Source organism: Antechinus flavipes, chromosome 6 (genome assembly GCF_016432865.1).
Source record: "Antechinus flavipes isolate AdamAnt ecotype Samford, QLD, Australia chromosome 6, AdamAnt_v2, whole genome shotgun sequence".
Classification (NCBI taxonomy): domain Eukaryota; kingdom Metazoa; phylum Chordata; class Mammalia; order Dasyuromorphia; family Dasyuridae; genus Antechinus; species Antechinus flavipes.
In genome coordinates, this window is record NC_067403.1 from 135,515,906 (window position 1) to 135,529,707 (window position 13,802).

Genomic DNA, 13,802 nt, shown 5'->3' on the forward strand with positions numbered 1-13,802 from the left:
CTGGATCTGTAGTCCAAAGGACCTAAGTAGAAATCCAGCCTCAGACACTTGGTAGCTGGATCACCCTTGGCAAGTCACTTAACTTTTGCCTACCTCAGTTTCCCCAACTGTAAAATGTGTTGTGAGGATCAAATGATATTGTATTTGTATAGATAGGTATATATGCCAATATGATATATATTATGCCAATATATATAACATAATGTCAATACGTAGTACATAATTTAATAGATATTTTCTTCCCTAAGTACCTACTATGTGCCACCCATTGTGCTACATGCTAGGGATACAAGAATTAAAAAACAAAACAATCCCTGTTTTCTGTTAAAAGAAAGATTCTCTGATTTGATTTTAAACAATAGCATTTTCAGTATTTTAGTAAATGTTTATTTAGGAATATTTAGAATCTCAGAATCTACCAGGTATTACCAGTTATATCCTAATACAGATATTAGGTTTGTGTTGTTTTATCTCAGCAGCCTGAAGAATGAATGGAGAGATATAATATTTTTAAGTTGGAAAGAGTGGGTAAACTTCTCTAATTAGAAAATGTATAACTTTTAAAATTGGGTTGATATTTTGTGTTTATTTAAAAAAAACACCCAGCTATCCTAATTTTTTTAAGAATGAAAAAGTAGTTCAGTTTAATGGCTTCAGTTATTTAATATTTAAAAACAGGATTAGGAGCAAAAAACAAGTTTTCACTATTACCTCCTAGCTACTAAAAAGTCATGCAAAGAAGGAAAAAAAAAATACATTTTTGGCTCCCTAAGCCGTATCTTGGAGATTTGCTAAAGTAAATAAAGAATCATTAAGATTTTCTCCCCCTTTTTCTCTCTCTTAAATCTTTGTTTTTGTTTCTTTGTGGCCCAGAATTATAAGTAAGGTATGGCAAAGGAGCAGAAAATGTTCATTGTATGGGTTCATATGGCCCTAAAGTAGTTTCCTACTCATGGCTGAAAAATAGAGGTGACTTTTTTTCATATCTGTGATGTCCTGTAGTCATATGGGTTTTCCTAAAATATAAATCTGATCTTTAGTACTTACAGTACTGTTGACCCCCAAATGAGATAACTTAACCCCACTCTTAAAGTCAGGGACCATTTTGAAAATACTTTCTGTTGATAAAAGGCAGGGTAAGGGTAGCTACAGAATGCTACCCTTAAGGGCAGCTACAGAATGCTACCCTTAAGGGCCAGCCCTGGACTCAGGAGGAATTGAGTTCAACTCTAACCTCAGACACTTAACATCTACTAGATGTGTGAGTCTGGGCAAGTCCCTTCACCCCAATTGCCATGCAGAAAAAAAAAAAAAAAAAAAAAAAAGATAAAAGGTAGGATGTTGCAGAATGCTGGATTTGGGATGGGAAAATTTGGGCTAGCAACCCACTCATGTGATTTTTATTTACCTCTTTGACTTTCAATCTAAGAAGGAAAATAACTAGTGTTTGTCATTTTAAATTTTGCAAAGCATTTTATATTTGTTAACTCATTTGAGTCTCACAGTAGTCTTGGATGTAATTATTATCCCAATTTTACAAGTGAGAAAACCAAGTTTGAGAGCTTAAGTGATTTACTTAGGGTTGCAGGGCTACAGTCAGTGTTTGGGGTGGAATTAGAACACAGTTCATCTTGAGTTCAAAGCACTCTTATCTGTTGGACCACCTCACAACTCATCTGTAATTTACACATCTATAAAATGAGGTCAAGGAACTAAATGATTCTTAGGACCACTTTTCTCTCTAAATCTTTGATTACTGAAGAAAAATATTACATGCTTCTTACAAATGTATCTTGTCTCCTGGCATACTTAATATGTATAACAATATGACAATAATAATCTACATGACAAATAATAATAAATAACATTTATATAGAGCTACTATTTGCCAGACACTGTGCTAAATACTTTACAATTATTATTATTTGATCCTCATTATAACTCTGGGAGGTAGGAGCTCTTATTATTGGTAGACAGATTTTAATCATGTCCAGCCAGGGTCACAGAGCCAGTAAGTGTCTGAGGCCTTTTTTGAATTCAAGTTTTTCTGATTCTAGGCTCAGCACTGTCTATTTTACACTGAATTGCTGAAAGCCAACTCTTTAATTGACCTTGCTACTTCCTGGTTTTGTTACACAGGCCCCAAGTGTTGTCAGCAGTGTACAACGTTGGACAATGAAGCATTACAATGACTTCTCTATTCATGATATTCTCCATGATACTTAGAAACTAAAGTCAATATTTTTTTTAATAAATAGGAAACAATAAATTTCTCATTTATTTATTTAATCATACTTTATTTATCTCATCCAAAGTCTCTGAAGTATGATCGACCCCCAAACCAGCAGTCAGGAAATTGATAAATTACAACTCATTTTCTGTACTTTAATGTAGCATATTTAGTAGTCTATCGAGGATCTGTGAGGGTAAATAGAAAGAAAGATAAAAATCCAATATATTAAGACCTCGGTTCAAGCCCCTTCTCTGATATATATTAATTATGTAACATTGAATAAGCCATTTAACCTCTCAGTGATGTAGATCAGGGCTTCTTAAACTTTTCTCACTCACTTGAGAAATTTTTACATGATTTCAGATATATAGGCATATAAAATAAGTATGTAAATCAAACATTAACTGATAATAAATTATAATTTTGCAACCCCCATATTCAGTTAAGATGCTATATGGCATCATAATGCACAGTTTAAGAAGCTAGAATCCAGCTATAGCTCTAAAACAGAAATTTTTAAAATTTTTCTGTATTCTGAACCCATTTAGGACCCATTTAGCAATCTGATGAAGCCCAGAGAACTCTTTTCTAAATAATGTTTTTAAATGCATAAAATATGTAGGATTACAAAGGAACTCAATTACATTTAAACATAATTATCAAAAAAAATTTAAGAGGCAGCTAGGTGGCGCAATGAATAAAACACTGGCCATGAAGTCAGGAGGACCTGAGTTCAAATGTGGCCTCAGACCATTTAACACTTTCTAGTTGTGTGATCTTAAGCAAGTCACTTAACCCTAGTTGCCTCAGCAAAACAAATAAACAAACAAATAAATAAATGGAACAAGTTCATGGATTTCCAGTTATGAATCCCTGCATCAGTAGAGTCACTTCGGAGTTTCTTGTGTCAATGAAATCACCATTCCACTCCTTTCCATACTCAATCCTACCTTCAGTGTAGTGAAAATGCTTGATTCAGCCATATAGCTCACTCACAATGCCATCAGCAGGTTTACAGAATTTGAATAGGCAGCAGAAGAAATATATTTCTGGAGGTGGATTCTGATTCCAGTGTTTAGAAAGGAACATTTTGAGTTAGTATTTTGTAACTTTCAAAAAACCCACTGATCCTATTGGCTGCAGATATAGTTGACTGGGATTTTTGTCATTTTTCCACAATTGTGGTCTCTCTATAGGGTGTCCTACTGGAATGAGTCTTATAAATTATATTTTCCAGGACATTTGCTTACATTGTCAACAAGACGATGGGAGTCTTGAAAATATAAAGAGAAATGCATATTTTCCTTTAAAATTTAAGAACCTAGTATAAGAAATTACCTTCCTGGCTATCCCTCTCTCTAGTATCTTTATTGGTATTGGAATAACCACACAGCACCCCTATTTTTCAAACCAAAAATTACTATGTATAGTCTAAAAAGGAACATTCCTTTTGCAGAAACCTCCTTAACCATACATTTTATTTCTATGATTCCTTTGTTATAGAGAAGCTTTACTGATGCAATTTGGCAACTGTTCTGCAAATTATTGTCTTAAAGAGTTCTATGGAACACTGAAAGGGTTAATTGACTTGCTTAGTCATACAGCCAGTATATGTCAAAAGCTGGACTTGAATCTAGGTCTTCTTAACCCTAAAACTGGCTCTCTATTCACTACACCAGAAAACCATGATGAAACCTTACCCAGCTTAGAAACAGAAGCAACAAAGAAGAGTAATAAATTATCTTTTTATTTTCTTAAAAACAAGGATCAGCTAGATGCATAGTAATGTGCATAGTAATCCTGCACCAACCCTGAGTTCAAATTTGACCTCAGACATTTAACACTTCCTAGCTGTGTGACCCTAGGCAAGTCACTTAACCCCAATTGTCTCAGCAAAACAACAACAACAACAAAAACCAAGTATCAGCCCAGAAACAGGACATTTGATTACCGTGAGTAATGAGAACATAAATGGATAAATAAAAGGGTGAAAATCCACATCTTTCTCTATTCTTTCACAATTGCATCCCCTATTTTCCCTCTTCTCCCTCCTCCCAAATTGCCATGGTTCAGTAATGTGCTGTAGCAAATCCACATGTCTCAGGTATCTCTTTCAGCAGATCACCCCACAAAGATATGATAACTAGGTCATGGACCCCCCTTACTTTATCACATTGGCCTGAATAGTAGAAGAGGCTGTGTAATTCAAACGGCATGTTTAGTCCAATGAATACATAATATTGTTCAAATAATTATAAGTTCTCAAAATCAGAACCTTTTCTTAGGTTGCCTTTTATTCACTTATCAGTTAGTATCTAGGAAAGTATTGTGTTTGATCTTGTCTTTATTATTTTGGAGGTTTCCTAATGCAAAGATTGAAGGTGTAGGAAAAATAAGAATTTATGTAAAAATATGAGTTGCATGGTCTGGATGATTCAACCTTAGACTTAGAGTTAGGAAAGGTGCATTCAGGTCCTTCCTTGAAGATTTATTATGACTCAACTCATTTAACCTCTTTCTGTCTTAGTTTCCTCATCAATTAAATGAGAGGATTGGATTCAGTAGTAGCTCAAGAGCTTTACTGGTATTGGAATCCTATTAAGACTCTCAGAGCAGGTCATCAATGATCGTCATCGGTACTTTAGCATTCCTGGTGATAAAGCTAGATGGAAAGAGGAAAGCTCTCTAGTTAGTACTCAAGGACTAGTCTTTGGAGCAAAGAAAAATGATCCTTGTTGATTTGTGCTTAGCAAAGCATTTTTCTCCCCGTTAAGTAACGATTCCAAAGTTTGAACAGACATTTTGGTGCCTTCTGAGAGAATCAGAGAGAATGGGAAACATTCAACTGAATGCTGTCTGCTTTATTTTTATCTGCTTTTGAGCTTTAAATCTAGACTTAAGCTTCCATTTCTTGTGCAGATATTTTTTGGTATTGCTTGGAAAGCCCATTTCCCTCATGAGGACCTCTTTCTGGCTTTTATCTTATTTGGGGTTTTCAGGATTTATTCTGTCTTGGAGAACATTTTAAAATTATTGATTAGCCCTAGTATTAATTTTCTCTCTATTATTAGACGTTTTATATCATACATATTTCCTGCATTCTACTGATTAAAATCAAGACAATTAACCAGAGGCAGGGTAGTACAAAGCAAAGATCGCATTTCAAATTCCAGCTCTGTCACTTAGCCATCCCGCATAGTTTAGTCTCTCTGTGCTTCCGTTTCCTCTCTTAAATGAGACTGTTGGACTCAATGACCTCAAAGTCTCCTTAAAGTTCTCTTAGGATTGGACACATGACCTCCAAGGTTCCTTCCAGTTCTATGATCTTAAGTACAAAATAAAGATATGCAGAGATATAAAAATTGCTTTAAAAGGGGAATAGGATATGCATTTGTCCTCCTAATTCTTTTTTAAAGTTATTTTTAGTATTAAAAAAGTGAAATAAAAAATGTAATGATTAGAAAGGGAAAATGGATAAAAATTTGAGAATTATATACATGGTATATTAAATTAATTTTATTTGTAATCATTAAGTTCTGATTTACTTGAAATTTTGGAAAAAAATATGTTTTTCCATAAATTGTCCTATGAGAGATACTTTCAATGGGAGCAGTTTATCTTGTCTTGAGAAGATCTTGTGAATGAATACATTCAGGTATAGTAATTAAATATATTTGTTCTACATGGATATTCTGTGTTGTATTCTAAAGGGGACAACAAAGGAAAAGAGAAACCCCAAACAAAGGATATAGGACAAAAATACAAATATCTGGAATTTTTTCTATTAATAGCTATAAAGTAACCCTCAGGGAGAAACAACCCTGATTTGCTAGAAGCCTTTCTGAGATTGCAAAAGTCAAATGTGCAAATGATCCAGTTTTCATTTGTTGTGCATTCTGTGATGCTATGAACATATTCTTGAACAAAGGTGGAAGCCAATTTCTTCACTCAGTCTTAATAAAGAAAAAAGTTTAGGATGAGACAAAGAACCAAGACGTAGCTTGGAACACCCTTCCCTCCCTCTTCCTCTTGCTCTCTGTCTCCCCACTCACCCATCTACTTCCCCCATGCTGGGAATCTTCACTTTACATTAGGGCTTTGTGGTTGGTGTGCCAGACCTTGGGTATTGGGAGTGGAGGCTAACACAGCTGTATAAACAAAACTGGGCTATGGCCATCCATAACCACACATTATCATTTTATTTTTTTTCTTCCATACTTGGTAATTCCAAGGCACAGAGACTCGATTTGTGAAGTTATATTCTTTTAATCTTAGGGAAGAATTAAATTTCCAATACAAGTTTTTGTACCGTTTTACCCTTTATATTTCCTAATGAATTAATAACTCATCGTTTCCTGTGGTCTATAGGACTCTGTTAGAGAAGTGACAAAGGGATTTATGTTCAGTAAAGTGACCCAGTCTAAGAAAACAACAGTTTGAACCTTAAAAGAAAAAAGCATGACTTATCTTCAGAATAACCCCTTGAAAGACAGGCATCTTTCTATAGGCATGGCATTTTGCAGTGGAGTAGTTCACACCCCAAAATGAAATCACAGGTTTGAGAGTGTTTTTGTCAGTTTTCCCCAGGGCAGTGAAATTTTAAGCATTGGCTCAAGGTGTGTGGTGTAGTGTAAAGCAATTTCTGCAATTAAAATCTATGTCTCTTTTCACCTCTCATAAATCCTGCTCTAATCTTTCTCTCCTCCCCTCCAATTTTCATGTCAGAACTGAAACCATTTTTTTTTTTGGTTGTTGTTTCTGGAGTGGCATTGTGGGAAGAGGGGGAGTCCCCCACCTCCCTTTTCTCTCCTAGTATCAAATCTCAATCAAGGGAATATTTATCCCCTTTTTACAGGAAATCATTGGGCTATGTTTTACCTGGTCTTGAAAAATTGGACTGAACTAAGCAAAGTGCTGTAGGGATTGGATATTGGGGCGGGGGGGCAGTGTCTTTATACATTTCCCTTCCTAGATACATGCCCTCCTTCACTGCCCAACTATCCTATGTACTTCGGTTATTTTGTCAATCCTGCTTGAGGTCTACCTAGAAAAAGGCTGTAAAACTCTAATGAAACATAACAACACCTTGCCTTTAGTACACTTTATGGGTGGACTAATAAACGAGCATCCTCTCTGCTCCCCTTCTCCTCTCTCTCTCTCTCTCTCTCTCTCTCTCTCTCTCTCTCTCTCTCTCTCTCTCTCTTTCTGTTTCTGTCTCTCTCTCTGTCTCTCTCTCTCTCTTTCTCTGTCTCTCTCTCTCTCTTTCTCTCTTTCTCTCTCTCTCTCTCTCTCTCTCTCTCTCTTCTCTCTCTCTCTCTCTCTCTCTCTCTCTCTCTCTCTCTCACACACACATACACACTCTTCCTCTTTTGAATCCAAGAACTAAGAGAAATTCAGAGTACAAATAGTTCATTTACCAAAAGTAGGTCTCTCTCTTTTTTTAAAAATGTGTTTAATTTAAAACATTTATTATCTCTTCCTCCCACTGTTCCTCTGCATTCATAAAAGAAATAAAGCCTTCAAAACAAATATACACAGTCCACCAAAACAAATCTCCACATTGGCCTTGTTCAGAACGTCTCAATCTGCATTTTAAGACCATCATCTTTCTGGCAAGAAGTGAATAGAGTTCTCTGAACTTATCGTTTCTCTTTACATTGATCAAAGTTTTGAGACTTTCAAAGTTGTTTTTCTTTATAATATTGTCAGTGAATAAATTATTATCTTAGTGCTACTCTCCTCGGTATTAGTTCAACACTGAAATCTATTAATTACACGAAAAGACTTTCTCTTGGCTCCTTCCTCCTATCTCTTCTCTTTTTTCCCACTTCTTTTCCATCTTGTGAACTACCAATTCACAATAGGTAATTTTGCCAACCTATGTTGCAGATCACACTTGACTTGTTGGGATAGTTTGAAAAGTTCATAGTTTGATCCGTGAGTACTTCATGTGGATCATTTACATTTCCTTTTAGTAGCAACTGTTTGGAGGGCACCCCCTCCTCGAATACAAATAGCACAGACTGTGGCTCTCACTGTGGATCAAACCCAAAACTTAACATATGTAAAATGTGGCTCGCAGCACTTTCTTTGAAGCCTAACCACAGCCATGGAGCTGTAATTGCAGCCTTTGATTGAACCGACTTCACTTGTGGATTGGGCTTTGCTAGGGCATGACTGGCTTGGCAAAACTTCAGCTGCAGCCCCCCAGTGAAGTCTTAGATGTGGGGAGTATTCCATCTCCTTAGCGCATGCCTGTGGTTTCTTGAAAAGAATCCTGATTTGACCTGTTTTATGTCTGTAAAGCACACCACAAGGCCTCATTCCTTATGCTTTAAGGTACGGGGTTGGTCTTTCTGCAGTGGGAGCCTGAAAGTTTTGCCCCTTAATTCCTAAGAGGAAAGAATGACATTCCTTGATACTAGAGGCAGTTATTCAATTGCCTTCTTTTTTGAAAGAAACAAATAAAACAAAAGAGCAGCCTATTTCTTGTTGCCTCAGTGGTGTTAGTTGGTTATTGGTGGATTTATGCAGCAAACCAGGATTAAACCAGGATTCGTGGGGAGGAAAAAAAAAAAAAGGAAGCATGTCTTGCCTGAATGTATTTAGGAAATTCCTCTCCTGATTTCTTTACAGATGCTGCGAAACTGAATGTGTGAGGTCAGGGGAGGGGATGTAAAGAGAGTAAAATAAGACTTTTGTTTTTTAGCTTTATCATGGTCAGGTTAGTTCAAGTGGCCCAATAATTACTTTTATTTATATCAGAATAGGGGAATTTTTAGGCAGAACAGTGAAGAGTGCTATGAGGAGCCAGGCATATACATTGCATTTTTACTGGCTTAGAAGAAGAAAGGCCTTGTTTAAGAATGGAAACTTAGAGCAAGGCCATGGAAGTTATCTTAACCTAGGAAGAGAAGGGAGTGAGGAAAAGCCACAACAGAAGAATGTTTCATTTCCTCTAGAAAACAGACATTTCTGGCTTTTAATGGAAAGTCCACTCTGAATTACAGCATTTATATCAGGTTGCTGTTAGCTACTGGCTTGGAGCCTCAAGGCTATTCCTCAACAGGAAGCTGAATGTTTTTATGTAAGACTGAGAGGAAAACCTTCCCAGGAAGAGTGACCTAGACCAAACCTTTGAAAATCTGGGATGAAAAGGCACAAAGTAAATGGAAATCTATGGGGTGCACTCAGCACTAATTCCATGCTGTTTGCTTGAACCTTCCTTTTCCCTTAGAAAGGTATTCCTTATTTCCTTAGAAAAGTATTCATCTTCATATCTCTTTGATCGCAGCATACTACCGGGTACTGTACCACTACAGGAAACTGGGTGGGAAGGGATGGGGACTAGTGTTGTGAGATCGCCCATTAAGCCAGAAAATGTCTAATTTTATAGGAAAATGAAAATTGAATATGTCAATAAAAGGCCTTCTTAGTTGAAAACATTATTTCTGTATGTAAACATTTGGCCTTACCTTCACAAAGCATAGATGCCTATTTCCTCCCTAATTTAGGCTGAGCATTTGGTAGTCAACATCTGTATTTGACAAGGGACTCAACTCGAGGATGTTGTGTTTTATCATGATCAAGTAAGTTCAAATGGCCCAGTTTATGTAGGGATAGTAGAATTTTAATCACTCTATCAATAAGTCTTTATTAAGCACCTAAAAAAATCTTATTTGTGGACAGCATTCAAGTTTACCAACTGCTATCCTATTTCAGAAATAATTAAATTAGTACATAGTGTCATACTTTTAGTTCTCCTCTTTCATTCTTAGTCTTCCTAAATAAAAAGCAGATGGAAAATTTAAGTCCGCTAAGAAATCATGTCACTGTATTAACTGTGTTCAGTTGTTTCAGTTATGACCAGATCTTTCTGATCCCATTTAAAGTTTTCTAGGCAGAGGTGGTGGAGTGATTTGCTATTTCCTTCTATGGCTCATTATATAGATGAGGAAACGGAGGCAAACAGGGCTAAGTGGTTTGCCCTGGGTCACACAAGGCAATGTCTGAAGCCAGATTTGAATTCAGGAAAAAGATTCTTCTTGATTTCAGGCCTGGCACTTTATTTATTGTGTCACCCAGCTGTCCCACTGCCATCCTAGAGCAGTTGCCTATTTCTAAAATCATATGGGAAAAAATTCAAAGAAAAGTACTTTCTTCAACAAAAGTATTGATAACATGAATTCTTTGTCTTGTGTTATTACAAATAATACTATTAAAAATAAATCCATTTGTTCTCCAAACTTATTAAAGCTATGATTATTTGATAAAGTTGTCTTCCCAGCTATTCTGTATTCTAGGTGCATTATATTGTCATAAGTAGTGTCTGTTTTATATGCCTATTTAACACTTGCTTTATATGTTGCATGGTTCTAAGTACTTGTGTTGGTTGTTCAAAAAACAGTTTACTGATATTATTTTTTCCTAGTCCTTGAGAATATTAGAATTAAAATTGAGAGATTAGATCTCTAGAGTTTTTTCAGTTCTGCAGATTTTATAAAGGGCTCTAGACTTTGAGTATAAGGGAATAAAAATTATGGAAAGACTTAGTGATGCTTGGTTTTAGGATATTAGCAATATGTAGAATGATATATTGCTCTCTGGTAAATTTTTAACATACACAGAATGCCAGTATGGTAATTTTTTTTCTTTTTCTATTATATGCATCCTATTAAAGTCTTTTTTTTCTTTTTCTTTCTTTCTTTTTTTTCCCCCCTGAGGCAATTGGGGTTAAGTGACTGGCCCAAGGTCACATAGCTAAGAAGTATTAAGTGTCTGAGGTCACATTTGAACTCAGGTCTTCCTGACTTCAGGGCTGGTGCTCTATCCATTGCACCACCTAGCTGCCCCCTATTAAAGTCTTAAGACAATTTTTGTTACAGGATAATTATTACTGAGTGCACTGGGTTGTCCATAGAGTGTTGTACCACAGTCCCTGAAATCACAAGATTTGGAGACCTTAGATGGTTGTACTTACCTTCTCATTTTATTTAGTTTTGCCCTTGTTATACTGGTCATATCAGGTTGAAACAATTGGTGGCAGTATTTCTAAGACATTCAGTTCTTTTTCTCTTCAAGGTTGTGTCGTGCTCAGAGTCCCATAAATTAGTAACTGATAGAATCTGAGTTTGAACCCTGTTCTTCCAGCTAAAACTAGTGTTCTTTCTAATGCCTGCTCTAAGAGTTTTACTTCCTAACGCAAAAATTTGAATTCAAAGTATTGAAAGTCACATTGTTTATGGGGAATCACATTGTTGATTCAGTGCTCAATTATGGAAGGAAATATAGTCTTCATTAGAAAGGAACTACTGTTGAGTCATTTTTATTTTCCAAGGTGTTTGTTTTAGGGTTGTTTGTTTTTAACCAGTCTAACTAAATGGCACAACAGATGCCACTAACTCATTAAAAAATAAAAATGTACTTAATTAATCAAGTATGTGATAGAAGGTGCATGAATCCAAACATTTTGAAAATCCTGATATCGAAATATTCTAATTGTGTTGCCTGAAGCTAGAGTTCCACTTGGGACTAAGCAGTGCTAGGGCATAATCCATCTTTGGGATAACCAAATTGCCTTAATGGACAAAAGAAATACAAAGAGTTTATGAAGGTCTCACATCACAGAGAGTTTAAAAAGTGGAGTTGTTCTTTGTTTTTGTTTTTCTTGGGAGGAGAGGGAACGGGAACAGGGACAGAGTTTCATCTATGGATGGTTCATATTAATAGCATTTCATTTGTTCCTTCTTGAGGTGGAAAACGAAACTCATTCCCGACATGCAAAGCCAAGGCAGCAACCCCAGGGCCTCTTCTAGAGATGGAAGCCTGTTGAAACCCCAAACATCTCCTCAGTCTGAGCAGTTTACCCCAAAGGAGTCTTGATATCCACTTGACCCTGTGGTCACTGCTAGAGACATTGAACCATAAGGACAATCACTGCCAAATCCCTCTTTGCTTCTACTGCAAGAACCCGGGCCTGAAAGAAAAGCATAAAAGAAAATTTTAAAGCAACAAATCCCACAAAATTGAAATGCACATGAAAATGTTTGCAGACTTTGGGTCAATTGAGAAGCTTCTCTCTCTTCATCTCTGCCTTGTACTTCCCAGAGTATTTTGCATCCATGTTTGTACCTTTTGGCAAGCAAGGTAACCTGGCCATGTCCACCTGCCTGCTGCAACCACCTGGAGCCAACAACCAGCCAGCACTCAAATCACCTGCCTATCAACCCATGAGGAAATTGTGGAAGACCTCTCCCTCTTTGTTTCTATCTCCATGTTTTTTTCTCTTCCTTCCCAAACATTTTATTTAATAACAGTGCAAAAGGATCAATTTTATGTTTGCTTCTTTAAAAAAAACTTGAATGCTTTTATATTTTTAACTTTTTAGTTTTAATTTCCTTGGTGTATATTTTACTAGCCATATGATCTTTTAAATAAAATTCAAAGACCTGGAAAAGTATGATTTAAAAAAAAAAACACAACAAAACTGAAAGAAATCCAAGAGAAATCTTGTCTGAAAATGTGGCTTCTCTGTGAACAAATTTGTAACAAAAGCCTCTCCGTCTTTGTAAGGTGTTATATAGAACTAATTAAGTGTAACCACCAAGTCAACTTGTCAGTAGACATGGCAATCCTGCTTCACTTTAGTCTTCTTTGTAAACCTAAGCAATACATCCAGCAAATTGGTTTGCAGTGAGTTTCCCTTTCTTCTTTATCTCTTACCCCCTTTCTTGTAAAAAGCCCAGCACTTGAATTGTTATTACTTTAAATGTTCTGTATTTGTATCTGTTTTTATTAGCTGATTAGTGGGATTTTATGCCAGTTGTTGAAATGAGCATTGATGTACCCATTAAAAAAACAAAAAAACTGCAAGGCACAGCCTTTGCCAAAAACTGTTAGCTAAAGTTTTGTCATTCCAGTTTGAGTTAATGTGCTGAGCATTTTTTAAAAGAAGCTTTGTAATAAAACAACAAAAAAGTGTCACTTCATTAAGAGTGAATTGTCTGATAAAGTTGGATTATAATGGATTTATTAGGGAACCATTGTAAGTAACTTCCTCCATCCTTCAGTATCCAGGCAGGTCTGTATGTCAGCCATCCTGAAGAGGATTGTCAAAAAATTTTTTTGAAAACCTCATAGCAAGGGGGTTTTTGCAGCTATACTATACTTAGAAGTACAAATACTGGTGTTGCCTGTGGGTGTAATAGAAATAGCTCCTTGTCTTCCCCCTTTTCCCCCATCCCACTCTACTTAGGCAAATAATCAAATAAAATGTGTACAGCTTTGCCTTGTCCTGTTTCAGGTGGAAATACACATCCTAATTCCTTGAAACTTACATCACCTGTCCTTTAATCTTTTTCATTGCTCTCCTCTGTACTTTCTCCAATTTCTTCTCATTCGGTCCTAAGCTATAATCAAGGGGAGAAAAAACTTCTGACAATTTAGCTCTGGTCTGATGATGGGGCAGTATCTGTTTTTTTTTTTTTTTTATTTTGTCACTGAACCCACATGATTTATCTACTTAAACCATTCCAAACCGAATCATCTTTAGAATGTTAATTTATTTTTG

The 13,802-nt window shown here is 36.1% G+C and overlaps 1 protein-coding gene across 7 annotated transcripts in view; it reads left to right on the plus strand.

The window, feature by feature from the left end:
• The window catches only part of LEF1 (lymphoid enhancer binding factor 1), a 157,516-nt gene extending 144,295 nt beyond the window's left edge, over nucleotides 1–13,221 (plus strand). For 4 of the 7 annotated variants that reach the window (XM_051964410.1, XM_051964415.1, XM_051964411.1 and 1 more), the window contains one exon: nucleotides 11,986–13,221. In XM_051964410.1, coding sequence (XP_051820370.1) covers nucleotides 11,986–12,065 — 80 coding nt within the window. In that variant the 3' untranslated portion in view covers nucleotides 12,066–13,221. The remainder of the gene's footprint in view (nucleotides 1–11,985) is intronic. The other 3 variants (XM_051964412.1, XM_051964414.1, XM_051964417.1) reach the window with 1 other exon arrangement.
• Nucleotides 13,222–13,802: the final 581 nt, after the last annotated feature.